At 43.2% G+C, this 24,020-nt stretch overlaps 1 protein-coding gene across 1 annotated transcript in view; it reads right to left on the reverse strand.

Moving 5' to 3' along the window:
- Window positions 1-24,020, reverse strand: part of DNTT (DNA nucleotidylexotransferase) — a 1,044,127-nt gene that overhangs the window by 665,393 nt on the left and 354,714 nt on the right. Inside the window, exon 6 of the mRNA XM_069242235.1 lies at window positions 5,925-6,095. Coding sequence (XP_069098336.1) covers window positions 5,925-6,095 — 171 coding nt within the window. The remainder of the gene's footprint in view (window positions 1-5,924; window positions 6,096-24,020) is intronic.

Genomic DNA, 24,020 nt, shown 5'->3' on the forward strand with positions numbered 1-24,020 from the left:
TACAGCTGGGAGTAGCTAGTTCTCTAGAGGCCTTGTGTATGGAAGTATTTTAAAGGCCTGGGTGTCCCAAAAATGTATTTAAGTGATTAAAATCTCTAGGGATTGAATGTATGGCTATGCTGTAATGCTTTTAACCGTGCTGTTTCAATATGGTTACAATGCAATGCTTTTTCATCATGCTGTTTTACTGTGATATTCTCTAGCGGTTGTTCTACTGTCTACAGTTTAATGCCCAGTATATGAAAAGAGACACAAACACAAAGTTAATTCCTGATACAAGTTTTATTGGTTTTTCATGATGACTGCGTATGTTTTATTGGTACAATATTTTCACCATTATGACAATGGTTCATGTCCAAGTAATATCTTGTGATTACATAAAGACTGTTGAAACTCACTTTGTATTTTTTGGTGACCCTTCTAGGAGGTCCCCAGTGATTACACAACGTCATCTATTGAATGCTCCATCTGCCAATGTATATTTGTAAATGACTGCAATGTATTTAATAGTGGGTGTACAATAAATGTACTTCTTTTTCTAAAGACAAATTACTGACTGGACAATCATTTATTGAGTGTTATTAGTGCATGCTGGGGATGGTGATTACTAGCCCTCACTCCTCACCCCCGAGTAGTTATTTGACTGCTTCACCTCTCTACCCTTTGACAGTCAAGTGCTACAATTGGGTGTTTGGTTCCCAATGAGAAACTATTACTTGTGCTGGCCACACAACTAATAACTCAATTTCCAACAGAGACCTATACCGAATATGTGCAATAGCATGTAAAGGCTAAGCATTTTGAACTGATGTTGTACTGAATGTTAATGCTGCCTGTAATAATATATAATAAATGAATGCCAGACTGAATGACTGCTGACTTGTGAGACTTGCTGATGTGATTGTGACATAATATTAGGAAAGCTGTTGTGAGTTAGGATAGTATATGTGGGATATGTGGATGCTGTAATGGCCCACAATTTATCATTGACAGGAAAGTGATGCAGCAACCAAACTATCATCTCATGTAAAAAATGAGGCATCTACTTGGATGACACACATGCTGACCTTAACCTCTAATCTTAGCTTAGTTCAGGGGTTAGGCTACAACACCTTGCACATAATGACTGGGTAGTACAGACCCCCACCTGAACCACATCTCAGAGACATAAAAAATGTGTACAAGGATGCTTTGTGTACATCTGTGGGCCCTACTGTAACTCTGTTGAGACTGTGTGGTTGGACATCAGGAAGGCTGAGTGAGGGGATGAATTAGAGATGCCATAACCTGCATTACCTGCAACAAAAACGTGATATTTGTTAAGAAGTGATTACTTTCAAAATGTGATGCCTTGTCTATATATGCATGTATACATTTATACTTTTATGTTTGTCTATTGTGATGTTCTGAAGTAATGTGGGACTATGTTTGAGATAGAGATGGGCAGAATCAACAGTTTAATTCCACAGAATTCCATGGAATTACATTAAAATTCCACTGAATTCTGTGCGGTGCATACCCCTCAGTGCCATTATATAAGGGAACTGAGGGTTTGTCTAATCTAGAGCATACCCCTTCGTGCCCTTACATACTTAAGTAAGGGTACCCAGGGATATACAGTGCAGTGCATACCCCTCTGTGCCCTTACATAGATGTGTAAGGGCACCAATGGGTTTCCACTTCTGTGCAGTGCAGTGCATACCCCTCTTGCCCTAACATAAGTATGTAAGGGCACCAAGGGGTATCCAGTCCACTGCATACCCCAAGGTGCGCTCACATACTTATGTAAGGGTACTGTGAAATACTCAGTGCAGTGCACTGCAGCGTATACCCCTCACTGCCCCTACATCGATATGTAAGGGCACAGATGGGTATGCACTGCAATGAATACCCCTTGGAGCACTTACATGAGTATGTAAGGGTGCCAAACAGTACGCACTGCTGTGCAATGGTCTGTAAATAGAACATTACCTCTATGTTTAAAAACCACTGCAGATTAAACTTTATCTGCAGTGGTTTTTAAACATAGATGGACTGCTCCCTCTTCCAGCCATGTTCAAAATTTAAATCACTGCAGATTAATTCCGCCAGCAGAGTGGTGGAATTTAAGCTACAATAGTAATGCGGAATACCAAATTCCTCCAATCACGCCATTGGAATTAATTATTCCACCTAGGCCTAATTTGAGATGCCTTCCCCCAGATGTAGATGCAGTGCCAGTGTGCACTAGTTGTTACTTAACTAGGAGACAAATGCCACTGAAATCAGAGCAGCCAGCCTGTATTTGTACAGACAGAGATAACCTGGGAGCAGGATATACTGTATGTGATTTACGTTCCTGCTCCAAGTTTGCAGCCATGTGATGGATCAGTTCTGGGGATAAGCCAGAGCCCACTAGGCCGTGCATGAGTGGCTCCTCACACTGCAGTAGTCAACAGGCCGCATTTGGGTGTCCGTTAAACATGAGTACAAATAATTTAAAGTTAAATGTTCACATCATAAGGCGGCAAATCCTGATGAGATCAGCTCATTTGATATTTACCTCTCAGGGCAAAGAAGCGCCATGCTTGGGTATTTTAATTTGAAAATGAATCTGCTGTGTTGCCTCAGAATGGGAAGGGAGACCACCAACAATCTTGGAGTGTATTTGGGGGTCTTCAGGGAGCACAGTAACCTCCCAAAAATGTTTTCACAAAAGTTGTCATAAGACTCTCAGGGGTCTGAATCCCTCACCCAGGGAGCGTTTCCTGTGTTTCCGAAGAATTCCTAAAGTCCGTGCATCTCCAAATGGGTTTGGGAGTGCAGGGGTCCCTGGTTATTTGTTCTAAAGCTGCATTAGTAGCATAGTAAGTCTAGAAATAAGAATTTAGGATATATGATTTTTCAATATGTTTTACTGACAATGTTGATGATTGGCAAAGCAAACTTGTATATTTCCAAGATTAGTATTGAATGCTGATACTGCCCCAGTGGTTTCAATAGTGTTGCAAAGGTGGATAATACCATGTTTCTGCATTTACTAGTGTGAGAACACCCTGACAAAGCCAGTAGGCATACATTATTGATAATTAAACTTCCATGTATTGTTAGATTGCATGTAGTATAGGTGGTGGTATTGTGGTTACAGGGTTTAGGACCCATTAGGGGTGTAACATGTTATGATGGTGTCACCAAAGGTATTTCCTTCTACCTGATTGTATATATTTGTAATCAATGTGCAGCATTTAGTAGTGTGTGTAATAAATGCAGTTTTTCTTTTTCTAAGAAGAAAACAATGACTGGACAATGATTTATTGATTTCTGTTTTTTATATGAGTGAGTAGGGGTTACTAACATACACCACCTCTCCTGAGTAGGGGTTGGACTGCTCTACTTGCTACTCTGAAGGAGTCAAGTGCTAAAATAGGGCACTTGGTTCCCAGTAAATAGAGCGTTGCAGATGTATTATTTGTGAATGGCTTGTATCCTTCATAACTAATAACCATTTTTTAACAATGTCCTCGTGGCAGCAGAGTTATGTCTAATGTAGTGGAGAATCCCAATCACAGGAATCACAGAGGAAGTTTCTGACCTCTTTATTCCCTTCTTATTGGCTCATCACTCAGTCCTTGTGGAGAGAACTTTTATGTTTATGCATTATCTCTAACATCTATTTCTTGAGGTGCATGGATTAAGTGTGCTTACTAATGTTTTCTTACAAAACATGGGTCAGCATGCTTAAAATTGAATTTTTCTGAGGGTTGTCGACCACTTCTGGTGTGTTATGTAGACCATAATCCTACAATGAGGCTGAACAGAACCTGTAAAAACTTTGAATTTATTTTTTTATAAGAAGACTATGGTGAAGAGGAAGCAACTACGGCCCATATTTACAAGAAAGTGGCGCAACTGTCTCGATGCACCACATTTCTTGCATCGCCCCTGCCCCACCTAACAACACTATGGTTGTGCCGTATTTTCAATATGGCACACCATGGCGTCTGTTTCCACAATTAGCATCATAATTTATTATGCTATTTTGGCACTTTGCAGCATTAGCGCCATAAATTATGGTGCTAGTTCAGCAAAGCACTAGTGAGGCCCAGAGGTTACTTCGGGTCCGTCACTTTAACGCCTGCCGTATGCAGACGTTAAAAATGCCAGAAAAAATGACACAGTGAAATCTTGTAGATTTCACCGCGCCATTTTTCTGGGCCTCCTAAAATTGGAATGCCCCATTGTATACATTATGCCTGGCACAGGCATAACGTGGTGCAAGGGGTTGCAAAGTGGTGCAATGCAAGCATTGTGCCACTGTGTAAATATGGAACTGGGAAAGGGCCTCCTTAATGCCTCGTTAGGGGAACAAATATGACGCTAGTGTGGTTCAAGGAGGCACAATAGCCTTGTAAATCTGGCCCTACATCTCTTGGCTTTTTAATTGATATACATTACACTATCCCTAGTACTCTGGCCTCAAAACCATAAAGGCAAGAAGAGAAATTATACAGAGTTGTATTTGCCTGATGTTCTATTATTCCACTGACGGATTGCAAATGGAATCGTATTCTGAGAATAGACCTATCTACTAATAGGTTGGTTCACAAAAATAATTACCCATTAGGGGGTCACAGAATGACTTGCCTAATTGATATTCATCAGGCAGGTTACACTGGCCAACCTCCTGTGATTGGGTTTAATCACGGGGATAGTGGCCTGCAAGGGACAGCAGACCACCACCCCTGAGTTTGTATCCTCAAATGGAAAGCATTTTTAGCAGTCCATATTCCTTTAGGATTCTGTGCTGCCTCTGAAGTAAATAAGGTTTTCTGTTTTGGAAAATTTTATGGGGCGAAGACAGTTGTTACTTGGATTATGGCTTGCTACTCCTGAGGCTGCGAACACAACTCTCAAACGGGAAGGCGACCTAAGGGTTTCTTTGCGAATTACTTACCTACACAAATTGGGGGTTAGAAACTCAGCAATGGTTTGAGACAGCATGGGCGGCTTTAAATCATTGATACATTGCTTCCCATATCAGTCATATGGCGGGCCCTTACAAAAGTCCTTTTTTGGGTCATAAAGAATTTCCCGACTCACAAAAGGGCCTTTGTAAAAAAAGATAACCCATTCTGTGGTTGCAAACTTGGTGATATTGTGGGTGACATTGTCAATCGCAGGGTTTAAGATCCCAAAAGAGCTTTGTACATGAGGCCCAAGATCTTTATTGACTCTCTGGCTTCAACTATTTGATGACCTATCAGTCCCATAGCAATGATTATAAACTATTTAGTAAGGACAATGATTAAACCTGTAATGTCATTTGGGGGTCACGGAGTGCATGATGACACTTCGGCTACAACTGCCATTTTGGTGAATTGAGGCCCATAGTTCCTTTACATGTTGAGGTCTCAGGTGGCAGTGCAGTGTCTTGTGCATTGATGAGGAAAGTCACAGATTCTTGGAGGAGGAAGAAAAACAATCTGACTCGAAAGTGGGTAATTACCCAAGGTGATACAAACTGTAAGTATTAGCCCCAGAAAATGAATATGAGTCATTTGGTCTTGTGTTTATTAGTTTTTCACGTACAGATTTGAAGTTACCTTTTGGGTTCATTCTATCGATTTTCAATGAAAAACAGAATATACAATTACTGGGTGAGAGAGCAGGGACACCACGACTCATCACAAAGCATTCCCTTGAAGACTGGTTTTCTATGAAGCATTCTCAACATTGTATACAAATAAGCCCGTGAAATGTTAGTCTTTTATATTAACAGAGAATTACGTTATGTCTCATCTCTGTCTAATTCTCGCGGTTTCGCAGATCGAAGCCAATCGCAGCGTCCATTCTGAAAAGCACCATTTCATTGAACTTGGAGCCCCATAGAAATGAAGCTGCATATTTGTATAATAAGAAAACTACAGCAAGCTCGTCACCCTTACCTCAACAATGCCTTTAATCTGATCTCCAAAGCCTGGCAGTCCATCCACGTCTCCCAGTGTGGCTACAGTAAATGGAAGGGATTTCAATACAGAGGCGGCTCGTCTGAACGCCAGACAAGATCCTTTGTTCTCGCGGAACTCATAGTTTTCTGCCAGTATCTCAAAAGCATCCTAAAGTGGAAAATAATCATGTTTCAAAATGTTAGTGGATCTGTGTATTTTTTCTTGACGTTACGTTACGTGGATGTTTGCATAAAAAGTTGATGTACTTTTCATTTCTTGCATTAAGTACACAATCATGGTGAGCAAACTCACTTTCCACACCTCAATCATGAACAGTATTCTACTTGCACCAACTGCTTTGCGAGGTTTTCAGTCGTTAATATTGTTTTACTTCGTTGCAAATCTGTTATTGTTGTTTTGAAATATATGCGTTAAGCAAACCAATGCTCCTTTCACAGAAGAACACTAGTTAATAGTTCATGGTGCGCAAAAGAAGCAATGTTGTTTAGCAAGGGCGAATTCAGGGCAAATTCAGATACATTGAAGAAATCCTCATTAGCACCATTGAGCACAAGCATCCAACAACTTAGTAGGCTCTTGGTTCTGTCCATCCCGGACCACGTCACTTGACGATCATAGAGGACAAAAGTATAAACTCTGTATTGCCCGGTACAGTCACGGAAGGTGGTCATTCTAGATGTAGTTGCCCGATGTTCTAAACACTTTTGAGTTAATTAGCCATGCACATCCTAAATAAAAATTAATATATTGCAAAGGCCTTTGTATCATATACACGGACTTCGGGGGCAACAGGCTATGATCCCTGCAGAAACTGCCCTCTACATATAGGTACCATTCAAAAGTCATCTAATGAGACAATGACTTCCAAACTACCGAACAAGCTTCAAGGGACAAACGTTCCATAAAAGTGATTGCCCCCAACTTTGGATCACTTATGATGTAGGGAGGCACTATAAGATAGCACGAAGGCAAATGACCGCTGTTCTGTCATTTTTTTCACACCCAGTGAAGGTTAAGAATGGATTGCAATTGAGCCAAGTGAAAAGTAAAACCTAAAAGAACATTTCTAATCAACGCCCTCGGAAAGGGGAGATGGAATAGACATTAGGAAACATTAAGATTCTACATATCCGAAAAAGAATATCGCCAAATGTAAGAAATGTGTTCTTCCAAAAAGTAGTCGCCCCCACAAATTTCATATTGAATCCAATTCCATATCAGTTGTTGAATGGAGGAGGTGAAGGTCAGTCTCACAGAAAAACGCGTTTTACAACTATCCTAAACCAGACCCGGAGGAAGATAACTTATGCTTCCTTTATATTTGTCGCTTCACCAAAGACACTAAAATCTTGATGGGATGTTTGAGATGGACTTTAATTCACAAATGTTTGTTACACCATTTCCTGCACTGCCTGAAGGTTAAAGATGTTGTGCAAGAGATGGTTTCATGAATGTCTGTGGTTAGTCAGGTTTCTGTAATCAAAAGTAGACCTGTCTACTTTGTGGCAGTAGGTAATATATGTCAGTGCAGTGATTGCTGAGCACACTTGTTTGATGAGGAAAAAATGCAATGTGTCTAATGTTTTGGGGTTTATGGTGTTTGGGCTGACTGCAGGTGTGGATGCCAGTCTATATATGATATTAGGCGGGTTTGGTTTTGATGGGGGTTAATTATTTGCTAACTATTCAGGCAGGGCCATGTAGAGAAACAGCATTGTTATGGGATGCTGCTTGACAGCTGTGGAAGTTGTTTGTGTTACAGTGCATAAACGTGATTATAATCACCAACGGATCTGTGTGTAATTTTTATTGTGGTGTAAATAGGTTGTACAATCTGATAAGTGGTTTGTGTGGGGACCGATCATAAATTCAGTTTGGCGATATGCTGTGTGTGTTATAGTATAAATATTAGTTTGTGTGGTACTTGGCGGTGCATATTTCATACGAGTCAGGTTTTTGTGTGGGTAGGTATTGAGTAATCAGCATGCAGTATTAGGGTTTTGCCAAAGAATTTGTGAATCATCGGATTTGGAATCATCAGATTTGTAAAGCACACCACTGTCACCCCTAAGGGTATCTAGGTGCTAAGGGAGCAGAGTCTCAATGGAAAAGCCATATTTTGAGTCTCCACCTGAAGTCTTCTAGGGAGGGAGCTGTCCAGAGGTAGAGGGACAGGCTTTTCCAGGGCTTAGCTGATATGTAGGAGAAGGAGCGGCCTCCACTGCGGCTGCGATAGATGCAGGGGGTGCGTGCAAAAGGTTGAGCGAGGTGGAGCGTAGCTGTCTAGTGGGGACGTGGAAGTTCAGATAATGGTTGATGTAGGATGGGCCCTTGTTGTGTAGAGCTTTGTATGCAAGTGTGAGGATCTTGAATTGGCATCTCTTCTGGATGGGAAGCCAGTGGAGGTTTCTGAGGTGTGGCGTGTTGCTTGCACACTTTGAAATGTTCAGGATGAGTCTCTCTGCCATATTCTGTAGAGTTTTGATTCTTTTGAGCAGCTGGGAGGATATTCTGGCATAGAGAGCATTGCCATAGTAGAGGTGGCTGGTGACCAGAGCATGCATGACGGCTTTTCTGGTATTGGGGGGGATCCATCTGAAAATGTGGCAGAGCATGCAGGGGATGAAGAAGTAAGAGGAGGCAACTGAGTTTACTTGTTGATTCATGAATAGTTGGCAGTCTAAGATGATACTGAGGTTCCTTGCATGGTTTGATGAAGAGGGTGTAGGTTCGAGTTCTGCTGGCCACCAGCTGTGGTCCCATTTGGAGGCGTTCTTCCTGAAGATCAGGACTTCGTTTTGTTGGTGTTTAGTTTGAGAAAGCTGTCTCTCATCCATGATACTACATTGGGCAAGGCATTGCGGAAGTTGGCTTTGGTGTTGAGGAAGTCCTTGGTGAGTGAGGATAAACTGAGTGTCGTTGGCATATGAGGGTAATTTTAGTCCGTGGGATCTGATGATGTGTGTGAGGGGTTCATGTAGATGTTGAACAGGGTGGGGCTGAGGGAGGATCCTTGGGGTACGCCACAGGTGATGTTCTTGGGTGTGGAGGTGATGAAGCAGAAAATGAAGGTTTTGATTTATTAACGCATAAACGTAGTGTGAAACAATCATGTGTGATATTAACCGAACTAATAAAGATTGTACGGGGACAAAATGTGCCCTCAGAGTAGTTTGCCATCATTTATACGCGTGCTTTATATAACGTGGTGTATTAGAATTGCGCTAATCCGACATAATCATAAACGTATGCTACGATTTGCTTGTTTGAAATGCTTTAGCTTAGCATTACTTTAGTGCAGGCTTCGGCCTAGTTGCCTGGTCTCACGGTTTAGATGTTCGTATTTTTCCACTGTGCTATTAAACGTGTATTTCTGCTTGAAGCTGTATTTTTCCACAGAAACTGTTCACGTGCTTATCTTAAAGTTAGTGCCAGCATGGCATATTTTCTCTTTAATTCAAGGTCGGCTTGCAGGTGCGGACAATGGAGGCTCTGAGAGTAAGCTAATCGAGAAACAATGTTGCAACTTGCGTACCCATCTCCAAGGATAATGTATGCTTAAGTAAAAGCTTGAGAACTGTCGTTTTTGATTGGTCAATTTGAAGCTAACCTATGAACCCTCCAATGGAGACCCTACTGGACTTGAACTGTTGTCTATAAAACCCAGGTGCACGAGAGGAAAGCTCTCTCTATCTTCGGACATCCCGCCATTTTGACTTCGTAGCTAGTATGGCCCACTTTGCTGCGACGCCATTTTGAGAGACTTTGATGCTTTCTCTAATCGAGAGAAAGAGACCTTAATGATTCTTGCCCTAGAGACTTTAACTTTGATTTGCCCCTTTGCATGAAGTAGTAATCTTATCTTGCCGCCGTGAGGCAATTGCCCCGTTCACCTTTGCCCTTTTCGTCCCGGCCCTATGACGATCGAGAAACGATACCTGTGAGACGAAGAATTCATTGATTGCTGATCGGAATTGGTAATTATGAAAGGAAATTGTAAAATTGCATTGTGTTTCTTTTAGGTAACCAACTGCTGATTTTGATAAGGACCCTAGCTAGGAGTTTTCTAAATTGATGTTGCCAAATTGTTTTTTGCATGAAGTCCCACATGCTGATGCCAATTTGAGGTTAGATGAGGATTCCATATGCCGCACGATGCAATTTGAGGTCTTGTTATGCTGACTAAATGTACGCAATTAGCCCATTGCAGATTATCGTATTAGTGCTTTGCATTGCCATTATCGAATGCCTTGTGATTCAAATGCTACATAGATTACACTTGTTTCGACGATATGGACAGCTATTAATGTTCATTTATGTTTATCATTTGGTGTTGAGACACATCTATATCGTGCTAGCTTTGTTAATATAGGGAAATAAATTCACTAACTTTGCAATAAACTGGTGTGGTTATTCCTGACTGAAAGGTCAGGGTTCGCCGAAATGTATTCTGGATTAATTGTTAAGTGTTATGTTGTTCAAGGTGTTGCTTATGTTCGTTATTGATTATCGATTTGATGAGATTGACCGATTAAGAGTACAGAGAGTTCCCACTTAGTCAAAAGATTCATCGACCTAAAGAGCATCCGAACGCAGGTAAATTGTTACCACGTTCCGCTCTATCAGTAGATGGTAGCAGAGGATGGTTTCGTCTTTTGGGACCCTGTACCATTAGAGAACTTGGTGTTGAATTAACGGTTACGCATTTTGAGGCCTCATTCGAGAAGTCGAATTAGATTTTCTTGGATAAAACTGATTGACAAGATGATGATGGGCTAGGTCCACCGCGACTTTCCCGGGATCTCGAAGCTTGCGAATGGAGAGAAAGGAGATGTGGAAACAGCGTTGGCGGTACTAGTGATGGTATGAGCGAAGTTAGGGTTTTGCGCTTGCACAGCTTATTGCCGCAGAGTGTGTGAAAAGGTTGTGAGGATTTTCCTTTAAGGATAGCGGAGGTGCAACTCCGAGTGTAGAGGTAGAGAAGTCGTCGAACTTCATAGAGATAGCGGAGGTGCGGCTCCGAGTGTGAGAGTAGGGAAGTCGTCGAACTTCATGTGCGTCTGGCGCTTTGTGCATAAAAAGGTCCACGTGGTTGTTGTTGTTGAGACGGGCCCTGCGAGGTCAAGAGACTCCGGAGTATGTTGATCCATGTTGTGGTCTAGGCGGTTCAGTAGGTTGATCGGGCGTGGTCAACGAGTGGGTAAGTGTGTTAGGGAGTGATAGAAACTTCGACTTCGGGCTTTGACAAGATTCTAAGTGCACTAGAACAGATCATTGACAAGTTGAGAGTAGATCTGCGGGTCAGATTTGCTTGCGAATGTGGGGACTGAGAAAGACCGAATAGCGGCCGAGGCTGGTGAAAGAGATCGAATAGTGGCCGAGGTTAGTGAAAAGTCCCTAAGGTCCTGAAGCGACTGTGTTACCCTTCCTGTAGTAAACCGACAGATCTGTTTTAGTTTTTTGGTAGCTCGCGATACATGCAAAAAGTTGTTACGGGAGGAACTGAGTGAAGGAGGATTAGCCGCGAGGCTTTGTCAGCCGCAGTGTGTGTGAGTGTGACGTCACTAAGAGCCGCGCTGGGATAGGTTGGTTGAAGAGAAGGGTCGCGCACGGATTGGACGCAGTCCGTGGGACTCGATTGGAAGGGGAAAGGCAGGTGAAGAGTATTCCGGGAATTAAAGTCACCTATTGATTACAAATATTGTGGAATAACAGTGATCTATTGATTATAAAATTTGTGAATTAAAAGACGAGAAAATGAAATTCCTTAAAGCATTCAGGAGCGCGATGAAGGGAGAGTCTTACATCAAAGCGAGCGTAGGAGAGGAGACGCCGCCCGAGGGCACACCAGCTTACATTGTAATGGAGGAAAAAGGGGTAGCTCCGTGTCTTTGGCTAAAACAATGGCACAAGTGGACAGAGAAACATGGGAGCGTAGCATTCCCGATACATGGGACATTCAATATAAGGGTCCTAGAGAATTTGAGATTCACGATGTATGACATGAAGGTGCCTCCAAGGCCAGCACAGTTTGAGGCTCTAGCAATCTGGGAACTTATGGCTAGACAGCAACAGAAGAACAAGTTTGAAACAAGGATGAGGAAGGTAGAAAAGACACTAGCGGATGCTAGGTGGGATAATGCGCAGAAGGTGTGGAGGTCAGATGTATTGCAGGGAATAAAATTGTTCCCAGCAATCACTAAGGATGAAGAGGAGACAGGTAAGAAAGCTACCTGTAAGACAGACAGGAAATGTTCCAAGGATAGAGAGGACGAGGAAAAGCTGAGAAGAGAAGAGGAGTTAGAGGATGAGGAGTTGATAATGCAATTGCTGAACGACCGTCCACCACCTTATGCAGAGAATGGACAAGGTCCAAGTACCAGTTCTGCCCCTCCGGCATCGGTACAGAACAGAGAAACGCAGAGTCCAGGAGCACCATCGGGATCTAAGGATCCGAGTTTACTGCTCACCCCGCAGATACCGCAGGTTAGGAGAATGTATCCAGATGTGCCCGTGTTGAAACCAGCAGAAAATTATCAGCCGCAGATGCCAGGGTACTACAGCAGTGATAACAGTGGAGGAATGATTCTAGATCCAACCGTAAGGGGCGTACAGAATGGTTACAACCCAACAATGGCACAAGCTGAATCAACTCAGTTTATGATGCCTCAAAAGCAGATGCAGGGAAGAAACGCTCATGCTCAAATGACGGGGAGTCAGATGGGCATGCCGGCAGTGATGGCCCATAATATGGGGATGAACATGCCTCAGAATATGGGAAATGGACAAAATCCAGATGCGATATCACTGCCCATTACCGTAGGTCCAGTTGTACCTCTGTATAGTCAGCCTAACTTAGGCATGAACAGTCAGGGACCAATGCTGCAAAATGGGACAGAAAGAAGGTGCATAGAAAACATTCCAGGGATAACTCCGATAGCGACTCAACCAACTGGGTGTGGGTCCCTCATGGAATTTAGTCCCGTATGTGCTCAGTCTACACTGGTGAGATCGAGCCCCCCACTGATAATACCATTAACATCGAACACTGAAAAGTTGCTGCAACCATCGATGGCAGTCGATGTGAATGCTACACTGATGGGGGTAAATGCGCAACAGCTGACACAGTGGTTCAACAGTCTAAATTCCACACAAAGTTCAGACAGTGGGAAAGGAGAAGATTACTTGAGCAGGATGAGGCTGAACATGGAAGCACAAGAATTGGTGGAAGGAAATATGGGTGTGAACAGGTTGGAGTCCTACACGGAAGAGGAGTTGAGGTATCTATGTCCAAAGATCACGAGAGAAGTAAACAAGGTACATAAAAGTTTGCAGGAAGTAGCAGACAGGAACGGGATTGACATAGGCAAGACGAAACACTTGAGCAGGAGCTATAGGTTGGATTTTGGGACCACAGATTTTGAACACATGAGATCAGCAGGCATGAAGGCACACCTTAGAGAATTGTTGCAGAGTGCCCAAGTGTGGAGGTGCTTAGACAAGTGGGAAAGCAGATGGGTAAAGAGGAAGGATAAGAGGAGGGACAGTGCCACAGAGCACAATGAGAAAGGACCGCAGAGTAGTGATACAGTAACTATGTTACCAATGAGGGAGACAGCAGGGGGAAAATTAGTACATGTACCATGGCACAGGAGCGATATTCAGTCTTTTACAAATGATTTTCCCAAACTGAGAGAGAAGCCGATTGAATGGTATCAACAGACTGATAGGTTTGTGAAGCTTGCAAAATGTCTCTGGGAAGACCTGAACACTCTATTCGAGATTGTGGTTCCGGCAGATTTATGGGAGGATTGCAAAAGAGCTGTAGGTTGGCCGCCAAGTGAACCAGAGAGAGACAGAGAGACGGGTGCACCATCACCTATGGTGATGTGTCTGTACTATAAGGTGGTTGAGCATTTGAAGACGAAGGTTGCCGCGAAAAACGTGGATTGGCAGAAAATTGATCGAACTGCCCAAGAGGCTAAAGAATCGATTCATAGTTACTATGAGAGGTTGTTGAAGGCGTTCAAGAATTACAGTGGCACGGAAGCAATAGAGGCGAAAGATATGCTTCATTTTGTGTTCAGATTTGTGGAAGGGCTGAGACCAGAGATAAGTCAGATGATAAAATCGCATTTGATCTGCTGGCAGTCGAAACCGATTGATGAAGTCTTGACTTATGCGAAATACTGTAGCGACGAAATTGAGGTAAAACAGAAAAAGCTGAAAGAGAAGGTGATGATGATGCAGCTTAAGGCGGCTCAGACAGGCTTGCAAGGTCTGCAAGGACTGCAAGGGTTGCCAGGGATGCAAGGGTTCCAACAGCAGGTACCGCAACCGCAGCCGCAGTTGCAGGGAAACATGGCGTTTCAGCAACAGCAGCCGCAGTTGCAAGGAAACATGGCATTTCAGCCACAGGCCAGAGGCAGAGGTAGAGGAGGTTTTGTGAATAATGGTCCGGATTTGAACACTGTTGTGACGGGTGTGCAGGCAATGAAGAAGGTGATGCCGTGTCATGCGTGCGGAAACGTAGGTCATTGGAAACGCGAGTGCCCGATGGTGGTGCAGGAAGGTGTAGGTGCAGGTGTAGGTGTTGGTCAGCAAAACAATGATGTCAATGCTTTTCAGACAATGAGAGGACCAAAAATGAGAGGTCCAAACCCAAATTTTCAGACCATAAATCAATTGCAGGGATTACAACCTATGCAGCCGCAGCAGATGCAGATGCCCCGTGTGCAGATGACGCAAATGCAGCCGATGCAACAGCAGTTACCTATGGTACCTAATCAGCAAATGCAAATACCTTTGGCACCAATGAGTCAGCAGCAAATGATGGTTCCTCCACAGGTAACGGGTCAGGTAATGAGCACAAACGGCACAGTACAACAGTTCCCATTACACAGTGAGAGTGGAATAAACAATGTATGGGAGAGTGAAAGCTCAGAAGAGGAAGGAGATTGTGTGCTTGCGGCATCTCTAGAAGTTGATCAAAGGGGTCCGTACGTAGAAGGAAGAGTAATGGGTCATCGTGTCTCATTCTTGGTTGACACGGGAGCCACACGTTCAACTGTTAAGAGCAGTGAAGTACCAAATTTGCCACTCTCAGGGAGGACAGTTCAAGTGGTGGGAGTAGCAAACAGGCATCTGACGAACCAAATAACAGATCCGATACCAGTCAACATTGGTAACTATCAAGGGGTACATCAGTTTGTAGTATGTGACTCAAGCCCGATTGCACTGTTAGGAAGAGACCTATTGTGCAAGTTGGGTTGTTCGATAATGTGCTCGAACGAGGGAATAACAATACAGACGAGCAGTGATGGGGAAGAAGAGGACAGTGTAGAGGGTGATGACATAGAAACAGTTGACGAAGAGTATCCTCTGATTTGTCTTTTACCAATGATAACTGAAGAAGATATCCCAGCAGAATTACGGGAAACAGTCGGAAAGGAAGTGTGGGACATGACAGGGAAAGAGGTGGGATTGATGAAAGGAGTAGAACCAGTAAAAGTGATGGTAAAGCCCAATGCGATCTTTCCCCAGACCCCACAATACCACATGCCACAAGATACCCTCATGAAAGTTGCCCAACTTATTGACGAATTCGTGAAGCAGGGAGTACTGAAAGAAGTATTAAGCAGCCCATGTAATTCACCGATAATGGGACTAATAAAGCCAAGTGGGAAAGTCCGACTTGTACAGGATTTGAGAAAAATAAATGACATCATAATCAAATGCTGCCCTGTCGTACCGAATCCGGCTGTGATAATGTTTCAGATCCCTTGCGAAGCTGAGTGGTTCTCAGTCATCGATTTGTCACAAGCATTCTTTTCTGTGCCTCTTCATGAGGACAGCCAATTCCTCTTTTGTTTCAAATTCCTAGACAGAGTATACAGTTGGTGTCGAATTCCTCAAGGGTTCTCTGAGTCACCGTCGATATTCAATCAGGTTCTAAAGAAAGACTTGGAAGAGTTAGAGTTGCCATTCGAGTCAACCTTAGTACAGTACATTGACGACCTACTGGTTGCATCAAAGACAGAAAGTGGCTGCACAGCCGATACCATTGCTCTGTTGAACCATTTGGGAGGGAATGGACACAAGGTGTCTCCTTCCAAACTGCAGTTCTGTCAGAAGAAAGTGAAATACTTGGGTCACCAGATAGAGAAAGGATCACGGAGAATAATGAAGGAAAGAATTACAAGTGTACTTCAAATGAGTCCACCAAAGACAAGGAAGGAGGTGAGGAAGTTTTTGGGAATGGTGGGATATTGTCGCCAGTGGATTCCCAACTTCTCGAATCTAGCGAAGCCTTTGCTGAAATTGACCCAGAAGGATGCCTTGGATCAGATCGAACTGAAAGGGGATGAGATGGATGCTTTTGTTGAATTGAAAGAGTGCATGTGCAGGGCTCCAGCTTTAGGTATGCCTGATTACACAAAGCCTTTCACATTGTTTTGCCATGAACGTGATGCATGTTCTTTGTCTGTCTTGACTCAAGCCCATGGTGGCGTAAACAGACCAGTAGCGTATTTTTCAGCTACTCTGGATCCGGTTGCAGCAGCACTCCCAGGGTGTTTGCGCGCCGTAGCAGCAGTTGGTATCAGCCTCACTCAGAGTGAAGGAATAGTGATGGGACACCCAGTAACAGTCATGGTCCCTCACTCAGTTGAGATACTTTTGACCCGCTCCCGAACGCAGCACATGACTGGAGCAAGACTCACAAGGTATGAAACGACTATTCTGGGCTCACCGAATGTGCAGCTGAAAAGGTGCACTACATTGAATCCAGCTACCTTGCTTCCTGGAGAAAATGCTGAAATTGAGAACGCTGAAGACGTCGAGCATGACTGCCTTCAGGTGACTGAATTTTCACAAAACCCCGACCGGACATCAAGGATACAAAACTTGATGAAAATGACCAAATTCTTTTTGTTGATGGTTCATGTCTAAGAGATGGGGTGGGAATTTTGAAAGCAGGATATGCTGTATGTACTGTAACAGGCGTCTTGGAAGCAGGATGGCTCCAAGGAGTCTATTCTGCACAAGTAGCAGAATTTGTAGCCCTTACTAGAGCATGTCAATTGTCTGCATTGATGAAAGTCACCATTTACACTGATAGCCAATATGGGTTTGGGATTGTGCATGACTTTGGACAACTATGGTCACAGAGAGGTTTCCTGACTTCTTCAGGATCCCCAGTGAAAAATGGGGAGAGAATAAGGGAGTTGTTACATGCCATTCAAGTGCCAGCTGAAGTTGCAGTGGTAAAGTGCAGTGCTCACACGAAAGGACAGGACTATGTGTCTCTGGGAAATGCATATGCAGATCAAGTCGCAAGATTTTGTGCTTTGAACTGTATATTGCTAAGGGATGATTGGAATACAATAAGTGAACCAGAACTCGAACCAGCTGAAGCATTTGCCTTGAAGGTCGTAGATACAATAGAAGAACTAAAAGCACTACAAAGTAATGTCAGGGAGGATGAAAGAGATTCCTGGATTAAATCGCAATGTATAAAGAGACAAGACGAGCTATGAGTTTCACATGAGGGAAAATTTGTTTTACCAAATAGTCTCTTATCACAGCTTGCGCGGTTCTATCATGGGCAAGCTCACCTAGGGAGAGATGCCATGATAAGATTGTTCAAAACTGATTGGTTTAACCCCAGATTTCGTCAAGCTGCAGAAGCAGTTTGCCATCGATGTGTCACTTGCCAACAGATGAACCCAGGAAAGGGGACGGTTGTGAACGCGAGTCACATTGATAGGGCAAGCGGTCCTTTTAGTCGTATGCAGATGGACTTCATTGAGATGCCTGTGCATGGAGGTTTAAGATATGTGTTGGTGGTTGTGTGTATTTTTAGTCATTGGATTGAGGCATACCCCACACGTAGAAACGACAGCCTTACAGTTGCCAAGCTGTTATTGAGGGAGTTAATACCACGTTTCGGATTCCCGATCTCTTTAGAATCAGATAGGGGAAGTCACTTCAACAACGAGGTGATAAAGTTACTCTGCGAAGCACTGAACATTGAGCAAAAGCTGCATTGTAGCTATTGCCCTGAAGCATCAGGACTGGTGGAGCAGATGAATGGTACGCTGAAATCGAGAATGGCAAAAATATGTGCATCGACAAATTTGAAATGGCCTGACGCATTGCCCTTAGTACTAATGTCAATGAGAAACACTCCTGATAGGAAAACTGGATTGTCTCCACACGAAATTCTCATGGGCAGGGCTATGAGACTTCCTGCAGTTCCCGCAAACATGCTTTTGAATATTACAGATGATATGGTGTTAGACTACTGCAAAGGTCTGGCTGACGTGGTTCGCTCTTTCTCTCACCAGGTGGAAGCGACCACCTTGCCACCGATCCAAGGTCCAGGACACGCACTGAAAGCAGGTGACTGGGTCGTGATAAAGAAGCACGTGAGGAAGTCGTGTCTGGAACCCCGTTGGAAAGGCCCTTTCCAAGTGATCCTGACGACAACTACCGCTGTGAAGTGCGCGGGGGTTCCCAACTGGATTCACGCCAGTCATACAAAGAAGGTGCTGTGTCCAACCGATGAGGAAGTTGAAGCGCTGAAATTACCAGTGCCTGATAAAACGGTGCCGAGTGCTGAGACAGAACAAAAGCGAACTGAAAGCGAACAAGCAACAGCAGGAGAAAAGGAGATATTATTGGAGAACGAAGAGTCTGACTCGCTTGGGGAAGACCAAGGAGAAAGTTCAGACAGCGACGACGAAGCTGCAGGTGACAAAGAGCCTGAAGCAGAGGAGGGTAGCAAAAAGCCTGAAGCAGCTGAAGGTGACAAAGAACCTGAAGCAGCTGAAAGTGATACAGAGCCAGAAGAAAGTAACGGTGACGAAGGGCTCGAAAAAGGTGAGGAGGCAGGAGAGCCTGAGCAGAAGGGGGCTTTCCCAGAAACAGACGATACAGAAAAGGAAAATGTGACTGATTCCCCTGAAGGTGGGGACAAGGAAGAGCAGAACGAAAAAGTTCAAACCTCTACAGAAAAGGTCGCAGGTCCATCAAACGGACATGGTGCAAAAAGAAGACTAAGTATCTCACCGATAAAAGAAAAGGGTAAAGAAGGTTTGAACGAAGGAGGAAGGCCAAAGGTGAAAGAGAAAAGGAAGGAAGTGACCGTCGTGGAACAATCGTCAAGTGAAGAAAAAGACTTGGCGAAGGAGGAGAGTGCCAGCGAAGCAGAATCGAAAAGAGAAGCAAAATTGAAAAGGAAAAGGATACCAAACAGGAGGTATTCCGGTCCTGAATGGGCATACGCAGTAAATGATGATTGGACTGATGAGTTTGTATCTCTAAGCATCGAGAACGAAGAAGAAGAAGAGATACCAATAGAAAAGAAAAGTTTCATAGACTCTGTTGATTGAAACGGTAGTAAATGGTATTGCTTGCTGCAATATAACGTGAGACAAACAACCAGTTGAGACATTGCTGAACAGAATTGAGACAAATGCTGCTAACCAATAAGTGACTGGCCTCTTGAAGAAGACGGTGTGAACATTGTGCTCGCTCAGCTTTGTAACTGAATTGCCAAGTAGTTTCATTTATAAGTGCTTCTAGCTCTCTGATTCTATATAGATCATGACGCAAAACAATAGAAAGAAATATTGTAAATACGTGTGCATAGGCTTGGTACTAACATGTGTACTAATAATAATGGGATTTGTGTTTGGAATGCATGGAAAGGGTGAGAATAAGACTATTGCTGTTTCTACTATTGTTCCTGTTACTGTCACTGAACTAACACCATTGAAAAGACTAGCACTGGATGAGAGGCTCTTGCACGATAAGAAAGAGCTTTCGTATAACGTTTTCTATCGCTTACTAACAGAGTATGTTGAAACTATGGATGCGAAAGATTGTTATGTGTGTACCCAGATACCAACATCAGTAAAGGAAGGGGTGACTTATCACCACATGCCTCTTACATATGGGATTACATGTAGTATAGTAATGTCTAGGTTTTATGGTCAATCTAACATACAGTATTTTTTCTCAAATTATGATGTTACCTTTGCTTATGTTCCTATAATAGCGCAGCTAAGCGAGACTGCAAAATATTGGGATTACAAAATTATGAGGGACTTTTTCGAGCCAATGCAACCTTTTGAAACGGCACATGCTCATAGGGAGAACCTTACTTGCTCAGTCTCTGCTGTAGAAATAAGCTTTTTAGATCGCACAGATGATAGAAGGGCTCAAATGAAAGCGAAATTAGAAAAGGAGCTATACAAGAGGACTTCAGTAGATAATTATGATTTTGCTGCTATTAAGACACAAGGGAAAATTGCTTTAGATGCTTGGCATGTAGGGAAGTTTTGTATATATCGAGGTGAATCTTACTATGATAATATTTTTGTAGGAGCGAGTGAATGCAAACATACGTTTATTTTTAAGGCCAAATGGACATTCATGATGGACGGACTTGACCCTGTCATTCCAGGGGTGTATTACATTTGTGGGCATAATGCCTATTATCGTCTTCCAAAGGGATGGTGGGGAAGATGTTATTTGGGTATAGTGTTTCCAAAGGTTTATCAGCTGGATGACATATCGATGATTCAAAAGACATCTGGATCCCATCGTATCCAGAAAAGAGAGACCGCAGCTGCTGTGGTAGGTGATATATTTGGAGCCATGATTCCTTCATTGGGAGTTGTGCTGAATTCCATCAAAATAAGAAAGTTGTCTACTATAGTGGATAACATGTTGACAAAATTTTCAGGTGCTATAATCCTGATGGATGCTGAACTTGCAGCGGAAAGAGCTATGACTCTTCAAAATAGGCTTGCTTTAGACATTCTTTTAGCAAAGGATGGAGGCGTTTGCAAAATGATTGGTGCACGTCACTGCTGCACCTATATACCTGATAATAGTGTGAAGATTAAAACTATGCTTGCTAATCTAACCAAAGAAAGTGCCGATTTGAAAGAACTGAAAGAACCAGGAGTGTGGGAGAAGGTTGGAAAGGGACTTGCTTCAGTGGGACATTGGATTGGGGGAATTTGGAATGGAATATTATTGAAAATAATAGAAGGAATATTAATAGTGATAATTTGTGTATTTGGAATTTGGGGAATAAAAAGGGGAATAATAATGATTATGGAGAAAATTAAAAGAAGAAAGGAGGAGAAAATAATGAAAAGAATGGCAGAAGAATACAAAGCGCAAACTAGGGGAACTAAAAGGAAAAGGGAGCTGACAGAATTTTAATGGGATAAAATTTGTGGGCTAAATTTGTGTGATGACAAGTAGTCATCAGAGGAGGGATTGATGAAGCAGAAAATGAAGGTTTTGATTTATTAACGCATAAACGTAGTGTGAAACAATCATGTGTGATATTAACCGAACTAATAAAGATTGTACGGGGACAAAATGTGCCCTCAGAGTAGTTTGCCATCATTTATACGCGTGCTTTATATAACGTGGTGTATTAGAATTGCGCTAATCCGACATAATCATAAACGTATGCTACGATTTGCTTGTTTGAAGTGCTTTAGCTTAGCATTACTTTAGTGCAGGCTTCGGCCTAGTTGCCTGGTCTCACGGTTTAGATGTTCGTATTTTTCCACTGTGCTATTAAACGTGTATTTCTGCTTGAAGCTGTATTTTTCCACAGAAACTGTTCACGTGCTTATCTTAAAGTTAGTGCCAGCATGGCATATTTTCTCTTTAATTCAAGGTCGACTTGCAGGTGCGGACAATGGAGGCTCTGAGAGTAAGCTAATCGAGAAACAATGTTGCAACTTGCGTACCCATCTCCAAGGATAATGTATGCTTAAGTAAAAGCTTGAGAACTGTCGTTTTTGATTGGTCAATTTGAAGCTAACCTATGAACCCTCCAATGGAGACCCTACTGGACTTGAACTGTTGTCTATAAAACCCAGGTGCACGAGAGGAAAGCTCTCTCTATCTTCGGACATCCCGCCATTTTGACTTCGTAGCTAGTATGGCCCACTTTGCTGCGACGCCATTTTGAGAGACTTTGATGCTTTCTCTAATCGAGAGAAAGAGACCTTAATGATTCTTGCCCTAGACACTTTAACTTTGATTTGCCCCTTTGCATGAAGTAGTAATCTTATCTTGCCGCCGTGAGGCAATTGCCCCGTTCACCTTTGCCCTTTTCGTCCCGGCCCTATGCTGATCGAGAAACGATACCTGTGAGACGAAGAATTCATTGATTGCTGATCGGAATTGGTAATTATGAAAGGAAATTGTAAAATTGCATTGTGTTTCTTTTAGGTAACCAACTGCTGATTTTGATAAGGACCCTAGCTAGGAGTTTTCTAAATTGATGTTGCCAAATTGTTTTTTGCATGAAGTCCCACATGCTGATGCCAATTTGAGGTTAGATGAGGATTCCATATGCCGCACGATGCAATTTGAGGTCTTGTTATGCTGACTAAATGTACGCAATTAGCCCATTGCAGATTATCGTATTAGTGCTTTGCATTGCCATTATCGAATGCCTTGTGATTCAAATGCTACATAGATTACACTTGTTTCGACGATATGGACAGCTATTACTGTAATGTTCATTTATGTTTATCATTTGGTGTTGAGACACATCTATATCGTGCTAGCTTTGTTAATATAGGGAAATAAATTCACTAACTTTGCAATAAACTGGTGTGGTTATTCCTGACTGAAAGGTCAGGGTTCGCCGAAATGTATTCTGGATTAATTGTTAAGTGTTATGTTGTTCAAGGTGTTGCTTATGTTCGTTATTGATTATCGATTTGATGAGATTGACCGATTAAGAGTACAGAGAGTTCCCACTTAGTCAAAAGATTCATCGACCTAAAGAGCATCCGAACGCAGGTAAATTGTTACCACGTTCCGCTCTATCAGAGGTGAAGGCGGGGAAGGCAGGTGCTCTGAGTGCATTCTGAGAGGAAAGAGGTGATCCACTTGAGAGCATTTAGCTGGATGCCTATGTCGTGAAGTTTGTTGAGGTTAGTGCGTTGGGAGGCTCTGCTGAAAGGTGCAAAGAGATCCAGGAGGATCTGGCTGCTGATTCCCCTTGTTCAAGAAGTGTCCTGATGTCAACGTGGCTGCGATCAGTGTGGTTTTTGTGCTATGGTTGGTCCAGAACCTTGATTGTGAGGAGTCAAAAAGTTGGTTTTGTTTGAGGTAGTCGGTGAGCTGTTGGTTGATGGCTTTCTCAAGTACTTTTGCAGTGAAGAGGAGCAGGTAGATGGGTCTGTCATTTTTTAAGTCAGTGGGCTCGGGCCTCTGCATGCTTCCATTTGTCCATTTGTGGAGATGGAGGTGTTGAGGATGCCACTTATTTCTGTGCTGATGGAGTTGGCTCTGAGGTTGTGGAGTCAATGGGGGGGTCCGGAGTGAATGGATGCCATGATGGCTGCGGTGGTCTGTGCAGTGATGCTGCTCACTATGTGGCTGGTGTTCGTTGATTGAAAGTGGTTGTTTGGGCTAGGCATTGAGGTTGGGGGTTGAAGTCACTGTAGATGGTAGAGATCTTATTGTGGAAGTAGTATGAGAGGGAGTTGAAGAGCTCCTGGGATGCTTGGTGGTCTTTGTGGCTGTCAGGTTGGTGAATTCCTTGATTTTTAAGAGCTCGTTTGTGAGGCTGACTGCGGTGTTGATGCAGGTGGTTATTGCTGCTCTCTTGGCCAACTTGACGTGGAGGTAGTATTTGTTGAGGGCTGCCTTGTAGGCAGCTCTGTCGGAGGAGTCCTTGGTGGCACACCATTGTTTCTCGAGTTGTTGACAGTTGCGTTTGGAGTTACTGAGTTCTGGAGTGTACCAGCCTGCTGACCTAGAGGTTTTAGTACTTTTAGTTGATTTCAGCGGGGCAACTCTGTTGGTGCATTTGGTGATCAAGGAAGTGAAGTTTTGGATTGACTGGTTGAGGTCTGCCATGGGTTCGGGTTGTGCGATGTGTAGGGTATCTGCCTATTGGACCTCGGTTACCTTGCCCCAGCTTTGGTGGGGGGCGCTATTGCCTGTGTGTGTTGTAAAATGTGGTTATGTGTTGTTCAATAAGGTAGTTTTGCAGTTATTTTAAAAGTACCCTTTATA

The sequence above is a fragment of the Pleurodeles waltl genome, chromosome 6, assembly GCF_031143425.1.
Source record: "Pleurodeles waltl isolate 20211129_DDA chromosome 6, aPleWal1.hap1.20221129, whole genome shotgun sequence".
NCBI lineage: Eukaryota > Metazoa > Chordata > Amphibia > Caudata > Salamandridae > Pleurodeles > Pleurodeles waltl.